Source organism: Panthera uncia, assembly GCF_023721935.1.
Source record: "Panthera uncia isolate 11264 chromosome C1 unlocalized genomic scaffold, Puncia_PCG_1.0 HiC_scaffold_4, whole genome shotgun sequence".
In the NCBI taxonomy this organism is placed as follows: Eukaryota; Metazoa; Chordata; class Mammalia; order Carnivora; family Felidae; genus Panthera; species Panthera uncia.
The window spans coordinates 85,010,082-85,028,899 of NW_026057585.1; the positions used below are offsets into that span (position 1 = coordinate 85,010,082).

The following is an 18,818-nucleotide window of genomic DNA, read 5'->3' on the forward strand; positions in this document are numbered from 1 at the left end:
ACAGGCTCCAGGCTCCGAGCCATCAGCCCAGAGCCCGACGCGGGGCTCGAACTCACGGACCGCGAGATCGTGACCTGGCTGAAGTCGGACGCTTAACCGACTGCGCCACCCAGGCGCCCCTGAAGCTGGTTTTCTGTCCCTCCACACTACTTTAGTCTTTTTCAGGTTTACCTCTTTCCCTCTCTTCCTTTTGTTCCACACAACTACGAATCTTTACAGGCTATGCCAAGAATCCTGCATCGGGCATACCATGGCTTAATGGCTCCTACCTCCTCTTTCCTCTAGTAAATTCCCATATTACCTCTTTGATTTAGTCAACAAAATGGGACTGCCTACTGTGTGACAGGGGATGAGAATGTAACACAGAGCAAGACAGACACAGTCCTTGTCCTCGTGGAGGAGATGGTGATAATATCTACCTCATGGTTCCTGTAGTGCTTGGCACAAAGGGCTCGATAAAGATGGGCTGTTGTAATTCCCTGAACAAAAAGGGGGAGAGAGTGATGTTCCCACTGGAGGTGTGAAGAAGGAAGGTTGGTAGTTCTCATGGAGCACTCACCATGCTGAGCAACCTGACGACTCATTTCTTTCTGTAGCTGCCTTGCCTTGCTCCTGCACCATATCCAAGCCCCAGACCGAGCAGTGTTATCTATTCTCAGTAATTCAGTTTCAGACACTAAACTTGCCTTTTTTTTTTTTTTTTTTTAGTTTATTTATTTTGAGAGAGAAAGAGAACGAGTGGGGGAGGGACAGAGAGCAAGGGAGAAGGAGAATCCCAAGCAGGCTCCTCATTGTCAGCACAGAGCCGGATGGGGGGGGCTCAAACTCACGAACCGTGAGATCAAGAGCTGAGCCGAAGTCAAGAACCGGATGCTTAACTGACTGAGCGACCCAGGCACCCGAGACACTAAACTTTCCATGGCCCCAGTCCTGTGGGAATGATGGAGTAGGTGACCCTGATCTTGGCTTTGAGGCCACGCCATCATGGGATAAAAGTGACCACACTGGCTTCTGATTCAGTCACCGCCAACTGTTAGCAGGCAGGTCTAATGCCTGTGATGACAGGCAGGCATCTGTGCCTTACGAGAACTTTATGCCACTTCTTTCCCCTGTGGGTATCCACTGGCAGTTTCCAAGGGTGCCCGGTGACATTTACATCCATCCTGAGATCTGGGGTGGCACCAGCCAGGTTTTGGACATTTACCAAAAGCAGCATCCTTTTGGCCTCTGCTGTGTCATTTGAAGATGTCCATCCACCGTAGGACAGAGTCCCCACCCTGCCTCTCAATTGCAGGAGCCACCAGACACTGACCCTTTAAAGGTCATGACACTAAATATTTTTCACCCTTCTTTCGGTGTTTGCCTTTCAGTAGTTAGAAAACCTTGACCCCACTGAGAGGCCTAGTGGGAAGGGCTTTAGCCACTTGGGGGTGGCAGTGGCTGCAAGGCAAAAGAGCCAATGAGGTTGAGAGTATTGTTTAGGCCAGACTTGGCTGCTCTCCAGCTATGAAAGAAGGTTAAGGTCACTTGGGGGGTGGGGAGGGAGGAGCCTGGGAAAAGAACTACTGGCCACACCCCTGGGTTCTCTACTGGCGAGGTTCTATTTACTTCTCAAAAGCAAATTACTCACAGCTCAGTGGCTAGCCGTTCTCTCAGCCTGTGGTAACTCCAGTCAGAAACTGGAGACCAGGCTAGGCTCCCCCTGCATTGCAGGAGAGTAGATGAAAGGAACCCAGGAAACCAAACTCCTAGGTAATGCTCCACACACAGCCCAGAAATGCACTTTCTAGACTAGAAAATGAAGTTGAAGAGGCCCGGTGCAAATATAGCCATTAGCAACACCGCTCACCAAAATATAGATATGAAAAGTTTCCCATGTCGTTTTTTTCCAGGAGAGTCCCAGGAAGGCATCCTGGTTGACAGAGGTTCGCCATTGTCTCTACCTCCCCCTTAATAGAGAAAAACACTGATTATTCATTCCTGTCCCTGACCCAAATATTAACAACCACACTCAGGCTGATGAACACTTGATTGATATTCTTTTTTTTTTTTTTTTTAATTTTTTTTTTTTTTCAACGTTTATTTATTTTTGGGACAGAGAGAGACAGAGCATGAACGGGGGAGGGACAGAGAGAGAGGGAGACACACAGAATCGGAAACAGGCTCCAGGCTCTGAGCCATCAGCCCAGAGCCCGACGCGGGGCTCGAACTCACGGACCGTGAGATCGTGACCTGGCTGAAGTCGGACGCTTAACCGACTGCGCCACCCAGGCGCCCCTTGATTGATATTCTTGGGACACTTTTTACCTCATGCTGAATACAACAAAGATCTTTCCTGCGGAGCTCCACAGCTAGATTCCGTTACTCCTTGTTGTCCTCTGACCCAGGAAGGAGGGCCTTCGTCAGCAGGACCTTGCTTGGTGTGTGAGCTCAAACCAGCCACTTTCAATTGTAAAATGGGAACCAGAATACTGATTCACAGGCACAATCCTCAATCCTCCCTTGTAGGGTTATTTGACCTACTACATCTGGTACCCAAGTGGGTACTCACTAGAGCACTGTGGTTTCAAGTTTACTTCTAAGTGTCCACAACAATAGCATTTTCTCTGTTACTGCTTCTGATCTCTCCGTTGTTTCCCCAAAGAAGGAGATGAACAGAGAAGCTCTATATTGCAACATTTAGCCTCATAAAAGTAACTGCATCTGGCCAACATCTACAATTTCATCCAACAACTACTTAAGTGGCCAGGCTGTTGTAGGACAGGGATGGAGCAGTGAACAAAATAACCTCCCTGCCCTCAGAGAGCTTACATTCTAGTGGAAGGCGACAGGGGAGTACAATATACAGTTGACCCTTGAACACTGGGCTTGAACTGCACAGGTCCACTTAGATTTTTCGATCCGGTGCAGTACTCTTAAGTGTATTTTCTGTTACGATTTTCCCGACATTTTCCCTCTCTACCTTGATTGTAGAAACACTGTATATAATACATGTAACATACAAAGTATGCGTTAATCAACTGTTTGTGTATCAGTAAGCCTTTTCCTGTCAAAAGTAGGCCGATAGTGTTAAGTTTTGGGGGGGATCAAAAGTTACACGTGTTATTTCTGGGGCACCTAGCCGGCTGGCTCAGTTCGTGGAGCATGGGAATTCTTGATCTTGGGGTGAGGAGTTCAAGCCCCACGCCGTGGGTCAAGATTACTTAAAAAGGAAAAAAAATAAAAGCAACATGTGTAAAATTAAAAAAAAAAAAATTACACATGTATTTTTTGCTTGGGCAGGGGGTTGGTGCGCCCCTAACCTCCACATTGTTCAAGGGTCAACCATAACAATAGGCCAGATGGTAACAAGTGCTACCAAGTAAGGTAAAGCAGAGAGGGAAATAAGGCAGGGGAGCAGAGATTGCTATTTTAAATAAGGTAGCCAGGGAAGGATTCGCTGATACAGTATTTGAGCGAAGACCCGAAGGAGAGAAGGACTTCAGCCGTGTAGTTATCTGGTCAAAGAGTATTCTGGACAGAGGGAACAGTAAAGTGCAAAAGCCCTGAGGTGGAAACATTGCTATGTGGTGGAGCGAGCAACGGGGAAGAGAAAAGGGGCCCAGGGAGGTAATAGCAAGCCAGATAATGGAGTGAGACGCGCTGAAGGATTTCTTTTTGATCTTAGGTTTTAAAGAGAGCGTTTCTGGTTACTATGTCAAGAATAGGTTCAACCAGGCAAAGCAGAAGCAAGAAGGTCAGTTTGGGGAGTAGTTCATGAATTCAAGAAAGATAGGACAGCGTCTCGAACTACAGTGATAATGGCTAGACTGAGGGTTCTTTTTTGGAGAGCGCTAACATACTGGATGTAGAAATGATAGTAGTTGGGTTTTTTGGGTTTTTTTTTTTTTTGCCAAGGAATGGAGTTGCTGTTTACTGGGCAAACTATGGGAGAAGCAGGCTTCTAGGGGGAAGTCAGAGGATTTTAGCTTGGTGGGGTGTTCAAATTAAACTTCCAAGCAGAGATGTCAAGAAGCAGCTGAATGCTCAAATCTGGTAACAGAGGAGAGTGCCAGTCTGGAGAAATAAAGTTGCAGGCTGCCTCGAGATAAATGATTGTCTTACTGTTAAAGATTTTCTAGAAAAGCAGATATCCTCCCTTCGCCAACTATTCCCGAAAGTTTTTTTTTCTTTCCTAGAGCATCATCAATTTCTTTGGCTAGTACACCCGTTTCATTTCAAGAGGCTACCGTGTTTTTTATGTCTAAAACTTCCTCTTGCAGGTGTAATCATCTCAGACGCTTTCTTGCACTGTGGAAGGTAAAGCAGGATGTGATGCAACGGTGACAGTGTCCAGGATGCCACCACTCAGTGGGGAGAGAGAGCGCACCACAGGAGATTTCCAAAAAAAAAAAAAAAAAAAAAAAAAAAAAAACAAAACCGAGACCGGCAACTCCCCATGCCCCACCCCCCGAAAGGTCAAGCTTTTAAATAGTCGGAAAACAGTAAAAAGCCTCACAAACGTCTTACCAAGATTTAATGTACATTTATTCTTAACACGTGGAACATATAGTATAAAGATTTCATACTGAATAAATGATATTCATTAAGCCAAAAAAGGAAAAAAGGAGGAATTTACATCAAGTTTTAGCTACATTGTTTGAAATACAAATATGCAGATTTTATCACTGAAAAAATCTCAATTGTGTTTCTTCATCAGGAACTTCAACTGAACCTAGAACTTTTTCACACCTCGATTAGAAAGAAAACAAAACAAAACAAAAAACCCGGAAAAAAATAAACTATAAGTTGATTGGCTGCTGAGACAGCAAGGACTTTTTACAGAGACCTGTACAGCATCGCGCCGAGGGGGGCGATGTCTGGCAAGAGATTAAATAGCTGTGTCTCGCTTTGTGCAGGTCACCAACTTGTTAACTCGTCATACTATAAAGGGGTAGCTGGGAGGGGGACCAAACTGTGGGTATCCAAGGGTATGTGCAATGTACAACGTCATGTATATACACACGTGGCAGCGCAGCCGCTGCAGCTAAGGTTAAAACCAGTTCTAAGAGGTGATCTCAGGGTTATTCATACAATCAAGGAGGAGAGAAAGAGGTCAGGGTGTTGTAGGTTCACACATGATACTTTGGGGGAAAAGCCTTTTTTTTTTTTTTTTTTTCTCCTCAACGTTTAACTAAAAACATTTTTAAAAACTACAGCTTGCTGCTGACCCAGCGTTTTCTCTTGTTTCCATGTGAGACATTATTATTACAGTATGTTTACAGTATCGGGTGTACAGTACAGTACATGAAAGGGTCTACACTCTACTGCACAGGCCTCTCCAGTGAACAGAGTCTGTCCACAACTGCGAACTTCTCGGCTCCCGCAAGATTGTGAATGTACAACAATAAACCACACACAGTTCAGCAGTCACCTTTTTTGTCCTTCAGAGGGTTTTTTTTTTTTTGTATTTTTTTCCTTTTTTTTTTTTTTTACCATTAAAAACAGTTATGAAATGTGGCATCCCGTCGATGCAAGGGCCGGGAAAGCCATTTTTATTTTATTTTATTTTTTTTCCCCAAACTCACTGTAAACGACAGTAACTTTGGTTAAAATAAAAAAGTCTTCTATGTAGGCAGAGCTTTGTCTTTTCAAACAGGGTGGGGTCCTGAGGGGAGTGAGGTGAGGACAAGGAACAGACAGGTGTGGGGGGGGTGGGGGGGGGGGGAGAGGAGGAGGAAAGAGAACTAGGAGAGACTTTTGACCCAAGGGAGAAGCCGGACAGCACAGGGTAAACTGGATTCTGAGGTGGTTTTGCATAAATAAAGGGCAACAGTCAGTTTCTAAGTTCTCCACACACGCACACACACACAGGGAGGGAGGTGTCCCACGGCTGTCATGACTGGCCAATCAAAAACAGTACATCACAAATGACTTGTGAAACCAACGAGTTCATCAACGGTGAGACCGAGATGTCCAACAGCCGCGACTCGTACAGCGTGAACTCCGAGTGGTTCTCGTCCACCTTGGCCAGGGCCAGCAGCGCGCGGGCAGCCCGCCGCATCATGTCCACGCTAGTTGGCTCGAAGGGCGGGTTCTGCATGTGGAGCAGGCTGGCCTGGCTCTGCTGGAACTGTGTGGCGGCAAGGCTGTCCTCCAGGAAGCCCAGGAGGTTGCCGATGCTGCCCTTCTGCACTGCGATGGCACGGGCCGCCAGGCTGTCGCCCTGCGCCAGGTTGGCCAGCAGTACCACGGCCATCTCCCGGCACACCGGGTTCTTTCGGTCACTGAGGAAGCGCACCATGGTGCTATACAACTTCTCCAGGCGGCTGAAGGGGGGAGTGGCCAGGATCAGGTCCACATTGTTGTCCTGGATGCTGAGTTTGCTGAGGGTTTCCAAGACCAGTCTCTGCGGGGAGAGGACGGCGTTGGGGCCCAGGGTGGAGAAGGGGTCCTGGGCTTCGGCGGAAGGGCAGACTGCCCAGTGTAGGAGTCCGTCCAGGACAGGCAGGCAAATGCTCTCAGGGTATGGGGAGAGGTCCAACTGCCCCGAGATGTTGGCGAGTGTGACCAAGGTGTTTTCCCGGAGCATCTCCAAGCAGTCCCACCACCACTCCACTTTGTTGCAGCTCACCCCTTGGTCCTGCTCCTCCTCCTTCTCGTAAGTCAGTGGTGCCTGCTTCCGCTCTGGGTGCTTGTGGTGCAGAAGGATCAGCTTGCCCAGGATCAGCAGCAGCCCCGGGTGTTTGGACATCTCAAAGTCGTTGCCTGGCACGAATGACAGGCTTCGGATGGTGTTGGAGACACAGACGCAGCGCTTGGCGAGGGAATCCTGCCAGTCCAGAAGGGTACACAGTGGGGTCTCATCTTTACTGTGGGGCTCGTCCTCTAGGATCTTGATGTTCCGGTGGCTCTGTGCCGGGCTGATGCCAAACGGAAACTTGCTGCTCTCCTTGGTGGCCTCTGCACTCTTAGCTCCCTCCTCGCTCAACGTGCTAGACCGGGTGGACAACATGTCATCCATTGTGGCTGTGATCCGTTTCTCTGGAGGGCCATCGGGTGGGGGGCCCTCCTGTTCTGTTGTCCCTGGTGTCCCCTCTGCCGCCGTGACGTGTTTCCGGGTGACTGGTGGGCAGGGCACGTGAGGCCGGGTAGGCAGCAGCTCCGTCTTGCTCTCAAAGTGGGTCTGGATATGCTCAGTGGTGTCCCCCCCACCAATCCGCCAGTGCAGCAGGCCACTGTCAAACTCCTGCACACGCCCAAGCTTATCTGAGCAGTCCACCACAAACGGGTCATTCTTCTGCACGATCTTTACCGGGAGCTTGTCAAACTTGCTAACCAGTTTCTCCTCACTACTCTCCGAGGCCGCCTTGTCCTTGCTCGAAAAGGCCATCTCCTCATCATTTTCCACTACTTCCTCCTCTTCTTCCTCCTCTAGTTTAGGACCTAGAAGGTCTTCCTCCTCCTCCCCCTCCATAGGGGCTGGACTAGACGCCTTGCTGAATCTCCCAGGGTCCAGTAGTGTTCTCTGTCCTGGGTCACCCACCTCATACTCCTTTAAAATGCCAAAGATCTCGATGAGGCAACGCCGGAAATATTCCACAAGGAGCTCTAGCAACCCTGGGAGCTAAAAGAGGAAAAAAACAGGAGATAAATTAAGGGAGAGAAGTGGGCTAAACGAGAGAATCCTTGACTTGAGAGGCCCCCCCAAGGTCTTCTAGCAGATCTCCCCGCTTTCCTTGGAGGTCAGACATCTGTATCCCTGGGAGAGATGAGAGTTGCTCCTTTCCCAAAGGCTCTCCGCAGAGCAAGTCGTTGGGTCTCTCCCATGCCCAGCACACAGTTGTCCCTTCTGCTCAGCCTACCTCCATATAAGCCCGCTTCCAGCAGGACAGACATGCTGAGTGACAGCCCTGCACCTCACCATCTCACAGCCTCCTCTTTCCCTACCAATCCCTGCTTTTCTTCCTCAGGCGCAGTTTCCTACCCACTGGTCAATGCTACCGTCCCTCTTACGATACCCTACGTCACACTGCCAAGTGTAGCCCGAGGCTAGGCACGGTGGGATGACCCCTCTAACACAAGCTGAGAGAAGAAGAGATGCAGTGCGGACAGATGTTCACCTGCTCTCTTCTCCAAGCTTCCCAACATTCCAGGAGGCTAGACCTCCATGAATCAATCGTGCAACATAATGAAAGGGATGAGGCTTCGGTCCTTCAAACACTGGTGCAAGCTGGTGCTAGATAGACCCAAATTCCAGCTTGGATCCAAAACAGGCTAGTTATCTCTAGAAGAAAACCCTAATTGCCAGTCAGATTAAATCTCTGGCAAGACTACAGCAAAATGGAAAACATAAGGGCTTTAGAATTAGAAAGACCTAGGTTTGAATTCTGGCTTTTCTAGGAACTAGCCATATGATTTAAACTCTCTAAGCTGTACTTCTTCTATCTTTCCACTGAACATGACGGAAATTCCTAAACTTTAAACGGTGGTTCTGAGGACTAAATGGAATATATCAAATGCCTGGCATATGGAAATCAGTATCTGTTCCTTTTCTTTCTCATGGGGAGGCAATTTTATAAAATGGACATCAAGTCAGGCTTTGGAATCAGAAAGACCCTGATGATAGCTGTGTGAACTTGGGCAAAGATAAGACGCTCAGCCGACTTACTCATCTCTAAGAGGCCACACGTGCCTCAGAAGACTGTTGTGAGGCTGACATGAAAGAAAATATGAAGGATCTTGCACAAGGTGACGGCACAACAAATGGTTAACTATTAATAACAATGCTCCCTAGTCAGCTCCTTGATAGATGGGTTGGTAAGTACTAAGGATGATCAAAAAGACTGGGATGGTGCAGCAGAAACTCTTCCCAGCTAGTGGGAAAACTCAAGGTGCACACATCCTGTGGAGAGAGGATCCGGAGAACCATCTCTCTGCAAGAACGTAATTAAAATACCACCATCACCCCTCGCCCCCCGCCAAGCCTACTTCTTTCCACTTCCCTTTCTATACCTTAGGAAAATGGGATTGATAAAGACCTCCCGTACTCATGGTGGATGAAGTAAGAAGGGGAAAAAAAGAAACTGTCATGCTCACTAATAAAGACCACAGGTTTTTCTTGTAGTCTGAAAAGGTGGTGTCCTCACTCACACCAACAGAATCTGCATTTCTTACCGATTCCAAAAAGTTTCTCCCCAATTCCCTTTGAAGTCAATCCTGATACCTTACACAAATTATTATTGTTCCCAGTGTTCTGGGCCCATGGCCAGTGGCAAAGTACTGGCATGGAATCAAAGCACTGGCATGGAAGATACCAGAGAGTGAGTGAGAGAGGGGAGACCATTTTGGCCAGGGAAGGCTTAATTCCCTGTGTCACGTAGCACTGTCTACTTCAAGAAGGTCTCAGGCCCTCCCATTCTTCCAATCTTTCCCAGGCACCTGTACTCACCTGACTGAGGTTGAAGGTCATGATGCTGTTGTCGTCATACAGCAGGATGTTAATGGTGTCTAATGCCCATGTGCTCTCTGCCAGCAGCCCAGACTTGAGGGACATCATTACCCGCCATGCCTCCGGGGTTCCTGAAATAAACCTCCATGTCGTCCATCTACCAAGCCCAGGTTGGCCGGATGCTCCCCCAGGGCTGGCCCATCAGTCAGGCTACTCTGAAGATAACACATGGCGGGAGGCAGTTCCTATCTAGGAGAGGACACACATCTGCTTCTAGGCTCCCTTAGGACATCACTGCATGGCGCTTGCTTTTAGTAAAGCCTCGTACCAGCTGTTTTCCTTATCCAAAGTTCTTTGGCTCTATTTCAGACAACACTGGACCAGATTTTATCTCATCCAGAATGTTGGGATGGAGACAAAAAAATGGACAAGACTTTAGGAAGAGATAAAGCAACCTGATCGGGGAGGTCTCCTTACCAATGTCTTTCATTGTGAGCCGCCTCCTCTGCTTCAACACAGGCTGTGTTGCTTCCACAGAGCCAGGTGGGAAGGTGATGTCCCGCCGAATCATGGGTGGCTGCACAGGGGCAGGTGCTATGTGCGAGGCAGGCACTGGGGGACCTGCCTTTTGCATCTTCATCCCAGAGTGCAGGAATGGAGACTTGCTAGGGGAGGTGCGGTTCTCCATTGGCCGGGGCAGGGGAGCGGGGCTGGATACCTGAGGAATGTGATTCTGCATGCTTGGCGGGGGCTGGTAGTTGGATGGAGGGGGCCTTGTCATGGGGGGCACGGGGGCAGAGGGACCATATGGGGGCTGACGTGTGCCATGGGAAGGCCACGGGCCTTCATGGTTGGCCCTCTGATCCGTGTGCAGCATTTCATCTGTTCGGTTCACACCATGATAGGCGGGGCCCTGGGGGGCAGAGCCAGTGCTCTGCCTGTTGGCGTAATTGTAGGTCATGTCATTACGCCCTTGCCACATGGTGCCTTGCTGAGTAACCTCAGCCGATGCCTGTATGGGGCCGCCCATCATTTGCGGTGGCATGTTCTGCTGGGCATTGGAGCCGGGGGGTGCAGAGACACGGTCTCGGCCAAACTGGAATGGAAACTGGTTCTGGGGGCCGCCTGCTGGTCGGCGCTCAGTAGCAGCAGCGGCAGTGGCGGGGTAAGTGTTGCCATACTGGTTGTACACATCTTGCTGAGGGGAAGGCTGGGCAGCTTGCTGCTGGCTGGCAGGCTGGGGCTGGGCTGGGGGCAACTGCTGCTGTTGGGGCTGCCCCTGCCCCGTGCTGTACGGCACGCTGTACATCTCCCCTTCGTGCCGCTTGGCAGGAGGGCCGTACGTGCCATCCATCGGCCGCTTGTAATTCTAAGACAGGGACAAGCAGAGGGGAGGTTAAATTCTGCACTCAGGGACCCAAGATCCAAACGCAGCTGCCAAGATGGCTACACCAGACACTCGCCAGGCTTACTTCCACTCCTCTAGAAGAGGACATGGTCTCCAAGCGAACAAAGGATTCACCTTTACAAATGATCTTTTGAAGTTGTTTCTGAAATCAAGAACCATTCCCTATTCCCCTCTGGTTCTCCCTTGCTCTGTGTAGAAAAATGTACATAAGTCTAAAAATCAAAATAAGGCCTGTATCTGGCCCTTGTGGAGAACTAGAGAGACTGGACTAGAATCTAAACAGGACGAGGCTGAGGGCTTGGCTCTTCAGCAGAATTGGTCATGTAGGTGGGAGAACACCAAAGTATCAAAAGCAAGCCTAAACTTTTCAACTTCGTTTTCTAACTGCCTCTCGAGGGGAACCTGTGTGTCAGTTCACCCTGTTACCCTCCTCACCTGCTGCTGCTGCTGATACATTGTGGTCTGCTGGCTGGGGAAGGGGCTGCCGGAAGGGGTGCCTTGAGTGGAGAACTGATTGCCATAGGAATCATGTCTGCGGGAGGGAGAGAATCAGAGGATCAGGGTGGGAAATGGCAAAGCCTGAGCCACAACGACACTAGGACCAGGGTTCACTCACCGTTGTTGCTGCTGCTGCTGCTGCGGGGGGTAGCGGCTAGGAGAATACATCCCCGAGTCTGGGTTGGAAGGCATGAGATTCGGCTGTGGGGCTCCAGTGCCCATGTTTCCCTCGGGTCCTATTCCAGGCTCCGTCCTAAACACAATTGAAGAAGTGGATTGAGTCCACTAGAGCTGTGGGGTGCTGGGGTGGGACAGGAGCGGGGGCCATGTTTACCTCACTCTGTCATAAGGACCTCCATAGGGATAGTGCTGTCGAGGTCCCATCGCCACATTTCCCAGCCCAGGGCCGGCAGCTCGGCTGTAGGGGTCTCCCATTCCGCCATTGGGGCCCTGCCCTGAGGACATGAAGGGATCACTCCCTGGAGCTGAGTACAGAAAGGAAGGCAGTGAGCAAACGGGTAAGCCAGCAGGCCTAGCAACCCACACCTTGCCTGCCCCAAAGACCAGGCCCTGTTTGGAGCTTGGGTTTGTTCCTACGGTTTCCCCGGCAAGTTCATAAGAGATCTAAAGAGGCTCCAACCAGCAAAGAGCACATACTTGTTAAGGTATGACAAGGTAAGGCCAGGGAGAGGGAGACAAGAAAGGAGGTAGGGACGAAGAGTGGTGGTTAGGTCTGGAAATGCCTTATCTCAGAAAATGGCTCGACAAGAACCCTGAGCCACTCTCAAGACATCCCCCCCATTTCCCTGGCCCTGTCCTCAAGGGCACGAGGCCAACAGTAATTGGTCACCTTTCCTCATGCTGCCATAAGGATCCTTATTTGGCTCGTAGGACATGCGCCCCATCATGTCAGAGGTATTCATACTGGGCTGGTACCCAGGGTTTGGAGTCATGGAATTCCGCTTCTGGAATGTGGGGTCACTTCCATCAGGAAAGGCATCCTGGATCCCAACCGAATTGCTCCTGCTCCAGAGTGAGGAAAGCCAATTAAACCCCAAATAAAGCAATTCCTCCAGTAAGCAGGGCACATGCGAGTCACTGGCTGGGCAGGCAGAGCAGGGACCACTCCTGGGCTGCACAGAAGCTCATGCACTTCTGCTCAGGTCTTTCAACCCCCCTGCCCCTGCTCCTGGCCTTACCTCATGCCTGGCAAGGGGGGGATCTGACTGTGTGGTGTGGATGCTGGAGTTGGTGGCTTCAGGTCTCCTCCTTCTGCCATGGAACTGCTGGTTGACTGAGGTGTCTGTGGCCCCTGCATAGACCCAGATCCCGCTGTGGACAGAGATGTGGGGTGAGCCAGCAAGTGTTTAACTCTCACAGAAATACACAAATGCCCCAGGATCTTTTTGGAAGGGATTGCTATAAAGCTAAAGCTGGGGTTCTTTAAAGCCTGAATCGCCCTTCTCAGCAGGAGATCGATCTATAAGGCCAGGTAATAGAGGAGGGAATTTGAGGGGTCTATTGCTCCTTGCTACGATTTCACATTTGGAGAACAGGGGTAGTATGGCAATGCCATCACCACGCTGGTGATTTCCTGGACTCTCTGCCAGCTTCCCTGACTATTTTGCTTTCCTTCCCCAAGGACTCTGGTTAACTTACTAAACCCTGTAATGCTGGAGCCCAAGTTCCCAGGCAGAGCCCCTAGAATCCTAGGTAGGAAGGCTCCATCTTGCCCTAAACCTGCAGCGTGCTTTAGGAACCTAGGAGCTCCTACTCACAAGAATCTAGCACAGTGTCACCACTTAGGTTCCAATGTTCCTCCTCTAAGCTGATGCGAGCAGAACCACCAGTAATTAATGTTTCCATTAGTTACCATTCCCAACAGCAGACATCCCACTGCTTAGGCCTCCCCAGCTGATGAGTCATCTCAGGCACTCATTACACCCTCAGAGGTCAATACCAGGGCACATGTGTTTACACCCACCTTCTAGGAGCCCTGGCCCTCTTCCCTCTCCTTCCCATGCTTGCCCAGGACCCAGCCTCCTCTCAGAAAGGAGGGTGGGCAGAGGCCCTCCCATCAGAGAGTTCCATTCATATCCCTCCCTACCCGCTCCTTCCCATTCATTAGCATCTGAGCTCCCTGGGGAATTCAGGGCTCTCGTCTGAGCGGCATTCTAAGGCGCTGACATCAGTGGGCCAAAGCTCCCAGATGGCCCTGCCTCACTGCTATTTGTCAGATTTCCCCACTCCTCTGGTGTCCCTCCCACTCACTAGTTTACAAACATTTGGCAAGATGCCAGGTGCACAATGAAAATTAAAACTTAAGGGCTGCTACAGACTACGTCTCAAGGGAGTCGCCACCGTCCACTCTTTAGTCTGTCAACGCGTTAAAGCCCTGTGGTAGGACAGGGCGGAGTACACGTCCCCGGTGCCAGGCACTGCCGGATAACGAGCCTGGACCCTGAATGGTTTGGTGGGGCGGCTCACCCAGATCCTTACCAGGAGAGGGAGGCTGGATCTTGGGCTGCGACTTCTTGGAATCAGCAGCTGCGAAGATGTCTGGGGGAGGGTCTTCCCCCCGTTCAATCTTGCACTCAAAGGCATAGAGACACTGGATGTACTGCTTTTTCAGGGAGCTGGCAGCGCTGCTTGAGGTGCCCACATTGAGGTTGGTCGCAAGTTCCCGCCATTTTTTGTTCTTGTTGACCTGTACAACCAACCAGAAGAGTCGGGGTACGTCTTCCACCTGATCTTCCTGCCCACAAGCCCCAGACCCCATCAGGCTTCCAGGTTCTCATCTCTTAGGGAATCACGGTTCTCAGTCAACCACCAAAGTTAACCCCGCTTGGTGCGTAAGTCCGTGACAAATGTTAAATCCATGGCTAGCGTCCCTCCACCCTCAGCAGGCTCTATCCACAGATCACTGCAACTAGCAGACAGTGCTTATTCACATGAGGGCAAATTTCACATCACTGTTAGTGGGAGAGAACAGAATTTAGAAGGTATGATGCTTTACACAAGTATATTACTGAAAACTGTTGTGCAAATCACCATCAGATCCAAACCCCTTTCAAGGCAACAATAAAAAATCACTTTTCCAAAACGGAGATGTGGTACTGTCAGCCACCACTCTGCCTGACTTACTTTTGTCAAACTGGAGGTTTCCGGGTTTTTCTTTTCTTTTTTTTTTTCTTGGTGTGGGGCTCTTTGCAAATTTTACATTCTTGTGCCACTGCTGCCCTCCTTCTCAGTGACATGTAACTAACTACAAGCCCTTCCCTACTAGGCACTATCCTGATTGTTCAGGAGATGCTTCAGGCCCTATAACTTCTCTGTGCCTTCCCAGCAGCTAACCTACCCTTCTGCCTCCTTTCCTAAGCTTCAGGACACGCTGACCAAGACCATGCCCCAATCCCTACAATTAGACAGTCTTTCTGCTCTAGCCAGGCAGGCCTCCTTCTTCATGTATTCTTACACTTATTCATCTACCTCAAAGGCTGGGAACACCAGCTTTCCAGTCCTAACCCATAACGGAAGTTCAATATGTTGTCATATCTACTGATCTGGTACCCGTGATACCAGAGAGAAGAGTGATAAGGAAGCAAAGACAGGGACAACCTAGATGGCGGGGAGGTGACCAGAACACGTCCCTAGAACAGGTAATGTCCGAGATGAATTCTGAAGGTTGGAGATGGTGTCGGTCGTGTATATTCCAGACTCTCTCCTATTTCCATGCCACTTAGGCCAGTCAACTGGAATGGCCCCTTCCTCTGCCTAACACCCTACAAATCCTTCACAGAAGCTCAAGACTCATTTTCTGCCTTCTTGGAAGCATTACAGACTAGCTTTTAACAGCGCTATTTCTCCTCTGAACCCCGTCTTTAGCGTTCAATTACATCATAGCGCCTAAAAGGCTGGCATTTTCTCACAAACTGCAAGACAGGCACAGGCTTCAGGATTCCCTCTGTACCTCATCCTACATCATTTAATGAATCCAGAAGCCCATTCAATCAAAAGCGTGCCAAACCTAAGCCAACGACCCCCCCACCCCCACCCCCCGCCCCCATCCCCACAGGCAGGAGAAGCCTGGCTAGGAAAACTCAACGCCAGGGATAACGGCGGGAATGAGCCCAGGGTCACCTCAGAGGCCTGCTGTGGCGTTGCTTCCCACGCCAGTTATGTGGCAGTGTGCACGTGTCTTGTTTTGTTTTGTTTTCCTTTGTGGGGGAGGGGAATAAAGCCTGAAGGGAGAAGGAATTCATAACTGACTGTTGGCTGGCTTCATTCCAATCACTTTCTTTTCTGCTGGTGACAGCTGTTTTCCTCTTCTGATTTAGAAGGTTTGGAATACATCTCTCCCTGCCACGCCTCCCCCTGAGCTAAGCCACAAACTCAGATCCAACAGCAGGCTCCTGATCTAATGACTACGTAATACACATAGGAGGAAAGTTTGCAAGGCACAGCACTGCCTCAACTGTGTGCCTCATGGGCTGAGTGTAAAGCAAAACTCTAAGGTTTCAGAGCAGAGGCAGGGCTCAGGATGGAGTTCAGTTCAGAGTTTTTCAGCAGAAATGAATCCATTCACTTAAATATCCCATACAGAGTAACTAAACAATTTCCCAACCTACTTTGTCCTTCAGAAACTATTTCTACTAAATAGCTCCTGAAATCCCATCTTCACCAGGAAGTTTCCAGGAATGAAAGGGTCAGCCACTACTATGGCTACCTGGGTACCATCTCACAAACCAATTTACGTGGCAGAAATCTTGCTGTAAGCTTTGCATATTATTTCCAGCTTTAGACAATCTAGCAGGATACACACTATCCCTACTTAACAAATAAGAAAAGTTAGGACTCAGAGTGGCCGTACACCTCGATTAAGGTGACATATATTGTTAAGTGGCTAAGGAAGAATTCAAAACCAGGCCCATCTCTCCAAACCATGGTCTTGCTTGCAATGCCAGACTGTCTCCCATGGAATCAGAATGTCCACATTTTGCCTATCTTTGCACCCCAGTGAGACCCTAGACATATGGTAAACTCAATGCTAATACTTCATACTAGCCAGGGAGGTCTCAGCCTCCTGCCTATGGAAGCCCCATGCTTCCAGTCTATCAGTATGTGCCTCAGAGAGCAGGAGACGGTGACGTCCCTGTGGGATGCTTTGCACCAGGTGAAGCCACTGAGCACCTAGAGAGAGGCTTGTTGAAACCACAGGGGAAGCCAAGTGCTAGGCACTCACCTGAGTCAATCCACCAATCTCCTTCACAGACACATAGAGGCGATAGAGGTCCAGAGGTTTCCTACCCACAGCAGGCAGATTTGTCATGCCCATGGCCTTCTCCTCCGTGAAGGCCAGATAACGGTCCACCCACATCTTCCTCTCAGGCTCACCACCCAGCTCATACAACTTGGTGATCTTCTCATTGGTTGTAGTAGAAGAACTGGATTTCTGGAAGGGGCAGGTCAAGATTCATAGGAATCGGTCAGATTCAAAGCCTATGCTAAGGGTCTCAGAAGTCCCTTGATTAGGGTAGTGGTAAAGCTTCTTATTCTGGGGTACCTTGCATTTGCAAGGTCAAAAGACCAAATGAGAGCTAGAAATTCTTCCTGTAAAGGAAGGAAGCTAACACTGACTATATATAATGCATTGGGCGCTATGCTAAATGCCTTTTCATATTAGGTATTATAAATTATTCTCCTCTTCAAAGATAAGGAAGCAGGCACATGGAGGCCATTCCTAAAATCTCACAGTTTTTAAGCAGCAGAGCTAAGTGTCAAACCCTTATCCACCTCACATCAATGTCACTACTACTCCCCTGCTATCACCCAGGAGCCTAGGCATGCTTTTATACACGGTTTCTGAGAATTCAAGAAACTCAAAACATGATCTTGAGACAATGGGATGGACTAAAACAAAAAGAAACTTCCTCCTCTCAAGAAAGGAAGGGTCTCCTACGTGCCTAAAAAGGCTCTGGATGTTAATTATCCTGTCCAAGACAGGAAGATGGCTAAAAGGGTCTGAGAGCCAGAGGTGAAGGTCCACAGGAGGTGGCAGCTGTAGATTTTTACTTTCCCCTACTTTATAAGATGGGGAAAATGGGGTATGACAAAGGGCAGAAATGTTTCAAATGACTCAAACACTGAGCAGGTCCCCAGATTGCCACATAACCCAATAGACAGCACACTCAGGACCATCCTACAGGGAGGCCAAGCAAGGGCCCAAACCCCACCTGCCTCATCTCCTTCTTTAGAGAACCCAGGGTACCAACCATTCCTACTGCTCTGAGTAAGGTCCAGGAAGAGAAGAGGAACTAGTTGCCTATGGCACACACCACCTATCAATGCATGAGCACAGGGTGCACAGTTTCACAGAGGGCATTACAGACAATTCTACACTGCTGGCCTGGCACTTCCTCTATAACAGACAGCTGTGAGAACACCGTGTTATTTACATCAGGACCCCTTAGGCTAACTGAAATCTAATTCCATGAGCTATTAGCCTGGGAACCTTCATGATTAGAAGAGGTAAGAGCAGCCTTTTCTGAGATGATCTAATCCATGTCATAAAAGACTAGAGAATCTAGTCACCCTCTTTTCTTTTTCCTTCCTATCACTGGAAAGCATGGGACAGAGAGCTGAGAGGAGTCAAGATATAAATCATTACCTTGGATTTGGATTCTGTCTTGGGTGTCCCATCTGCCTTGTTGTTCATTTTGGTGGCTGGAGTTAACTTGACGTCCCCAAGGCCCATCATCTCTGGGCTGGCTGCCATCCCTATAAAAGAGGGAAAAAAAATCTCAAGTCCAACAAGCGTGTGACAGGAAGATCATTCTAGACGAAATTCCTGGAGTGAGCAAGGACTTGTACTTACCTGCTGAATTGTTGGCCATGGTTCCACCCATGGGATACGGGGGTCCCTGAGGGTTGATCATGCCAGCCATACTATTAATCCCTTGCCCATAGGGAGGTCCTGTTCCCATCATGCCTCCCTGATTCATATTGGGGTAGCCTGGTGGCCTGAGGAAGAAGATGGAAAGTGTGTGTGAGAGAGAGAGAGAGAGAGAGAGAGAGAGAGAGAGAGAGAGAGAAGACACTGAGCGTCACACTTGGACCTGAGCTGAATAGAGTTTGTGAACCAAGATTATCTACTGAGGCTTATACAAGGAAAAAGTTTATGGGTTTCCCAAACCAAAACCATGTACCACCTGACCTAGATATTCCCATCTTCTACCTCCCACAAGAAGTTCTAAGAGGGTTCAGGCTCCAAACAGGACACAGTAAAGCTCAATTTTAAACGATACAGTACTTGAAGAAGGAAGTCCTACAGTGTCTCTCTGTAAGTACTGCCTCCCTCTGAGGCACCTCCAGTGTCAAAATGTGTTTCCATACAAGGACCTTCTGTATGGCAAAAGGCCTAAATTAAATGCTCAACTTTACCATTCTTTGTTATGTCAAATCCCAACCAAACTGGACCCCTCA

The 18,818-nt window shown here is 49.3% G+C and overlaps 1 protein-coding gene across 4 annotated transcripts in view; it reads right to left on the reverse strand.

Annotated features, from left to right (window-relative positions):
* Positions 1-4,505: 4,505 nt before the first annotated feature.
* The window catches only part of ARID1A (AT-rich interaction domain 1A), a 70,472-nt gene continuing 56,159 nt past the window's right edge, over positions 4,506-18,818 (reverse strand). For 3 of the 4 annotated variants that reach the window (XM_049617691.1, XM_049617689.1, XM_049617692.1), the window contains 12 exons: positions 18,211-18,356; positions 18,004-18,113; positions 16,579-16,788; positions 13,836-14,043; positions 12,536-12,668; positions 12,187-12,362; positions 11,671-11,821; positions 11,455-11,589; positions 11,274-11,370; positions 9,908-10,799; positions 9,431-9,561; positions 4,506-7,606 (listed from right to left, as the gene is read on the reverse strand). In XM_049617691.1, the coding sequence (XP_049473648.1) occupies positions 5,876-7,606; positions 9,431-9,561; positions 9,908-10,799; positions 11,274-11,370; positions 11,455-11,589; positions 11,671-11,821; positions 12,187-12,362; positions 12,536-12,668; positions 13,836-14,043; positions 16,579-16,788; positions 18,004-18,113; positions 18,211-18,356 (4,120 nt within the window). In that variant the 3' untranslated portion in view covers positions 4,506-5,875. The remainder of the gene's footprint in view (positions 7,607-9,430; positions 9,562-9,907; positions 10,800-11,273; positions 11,371-11,454; positions 11,590-11,670; positions 11,822-12,186; positions 12,363-12,535; positions 12,669-13,835; positions 14,044-16,578; positions 16,789-18,003; positions 18,114-18,210; positions 18,357-18,818) is intronic. The other variant, XM_049617690.1, reaches the window with a different exon arrangement.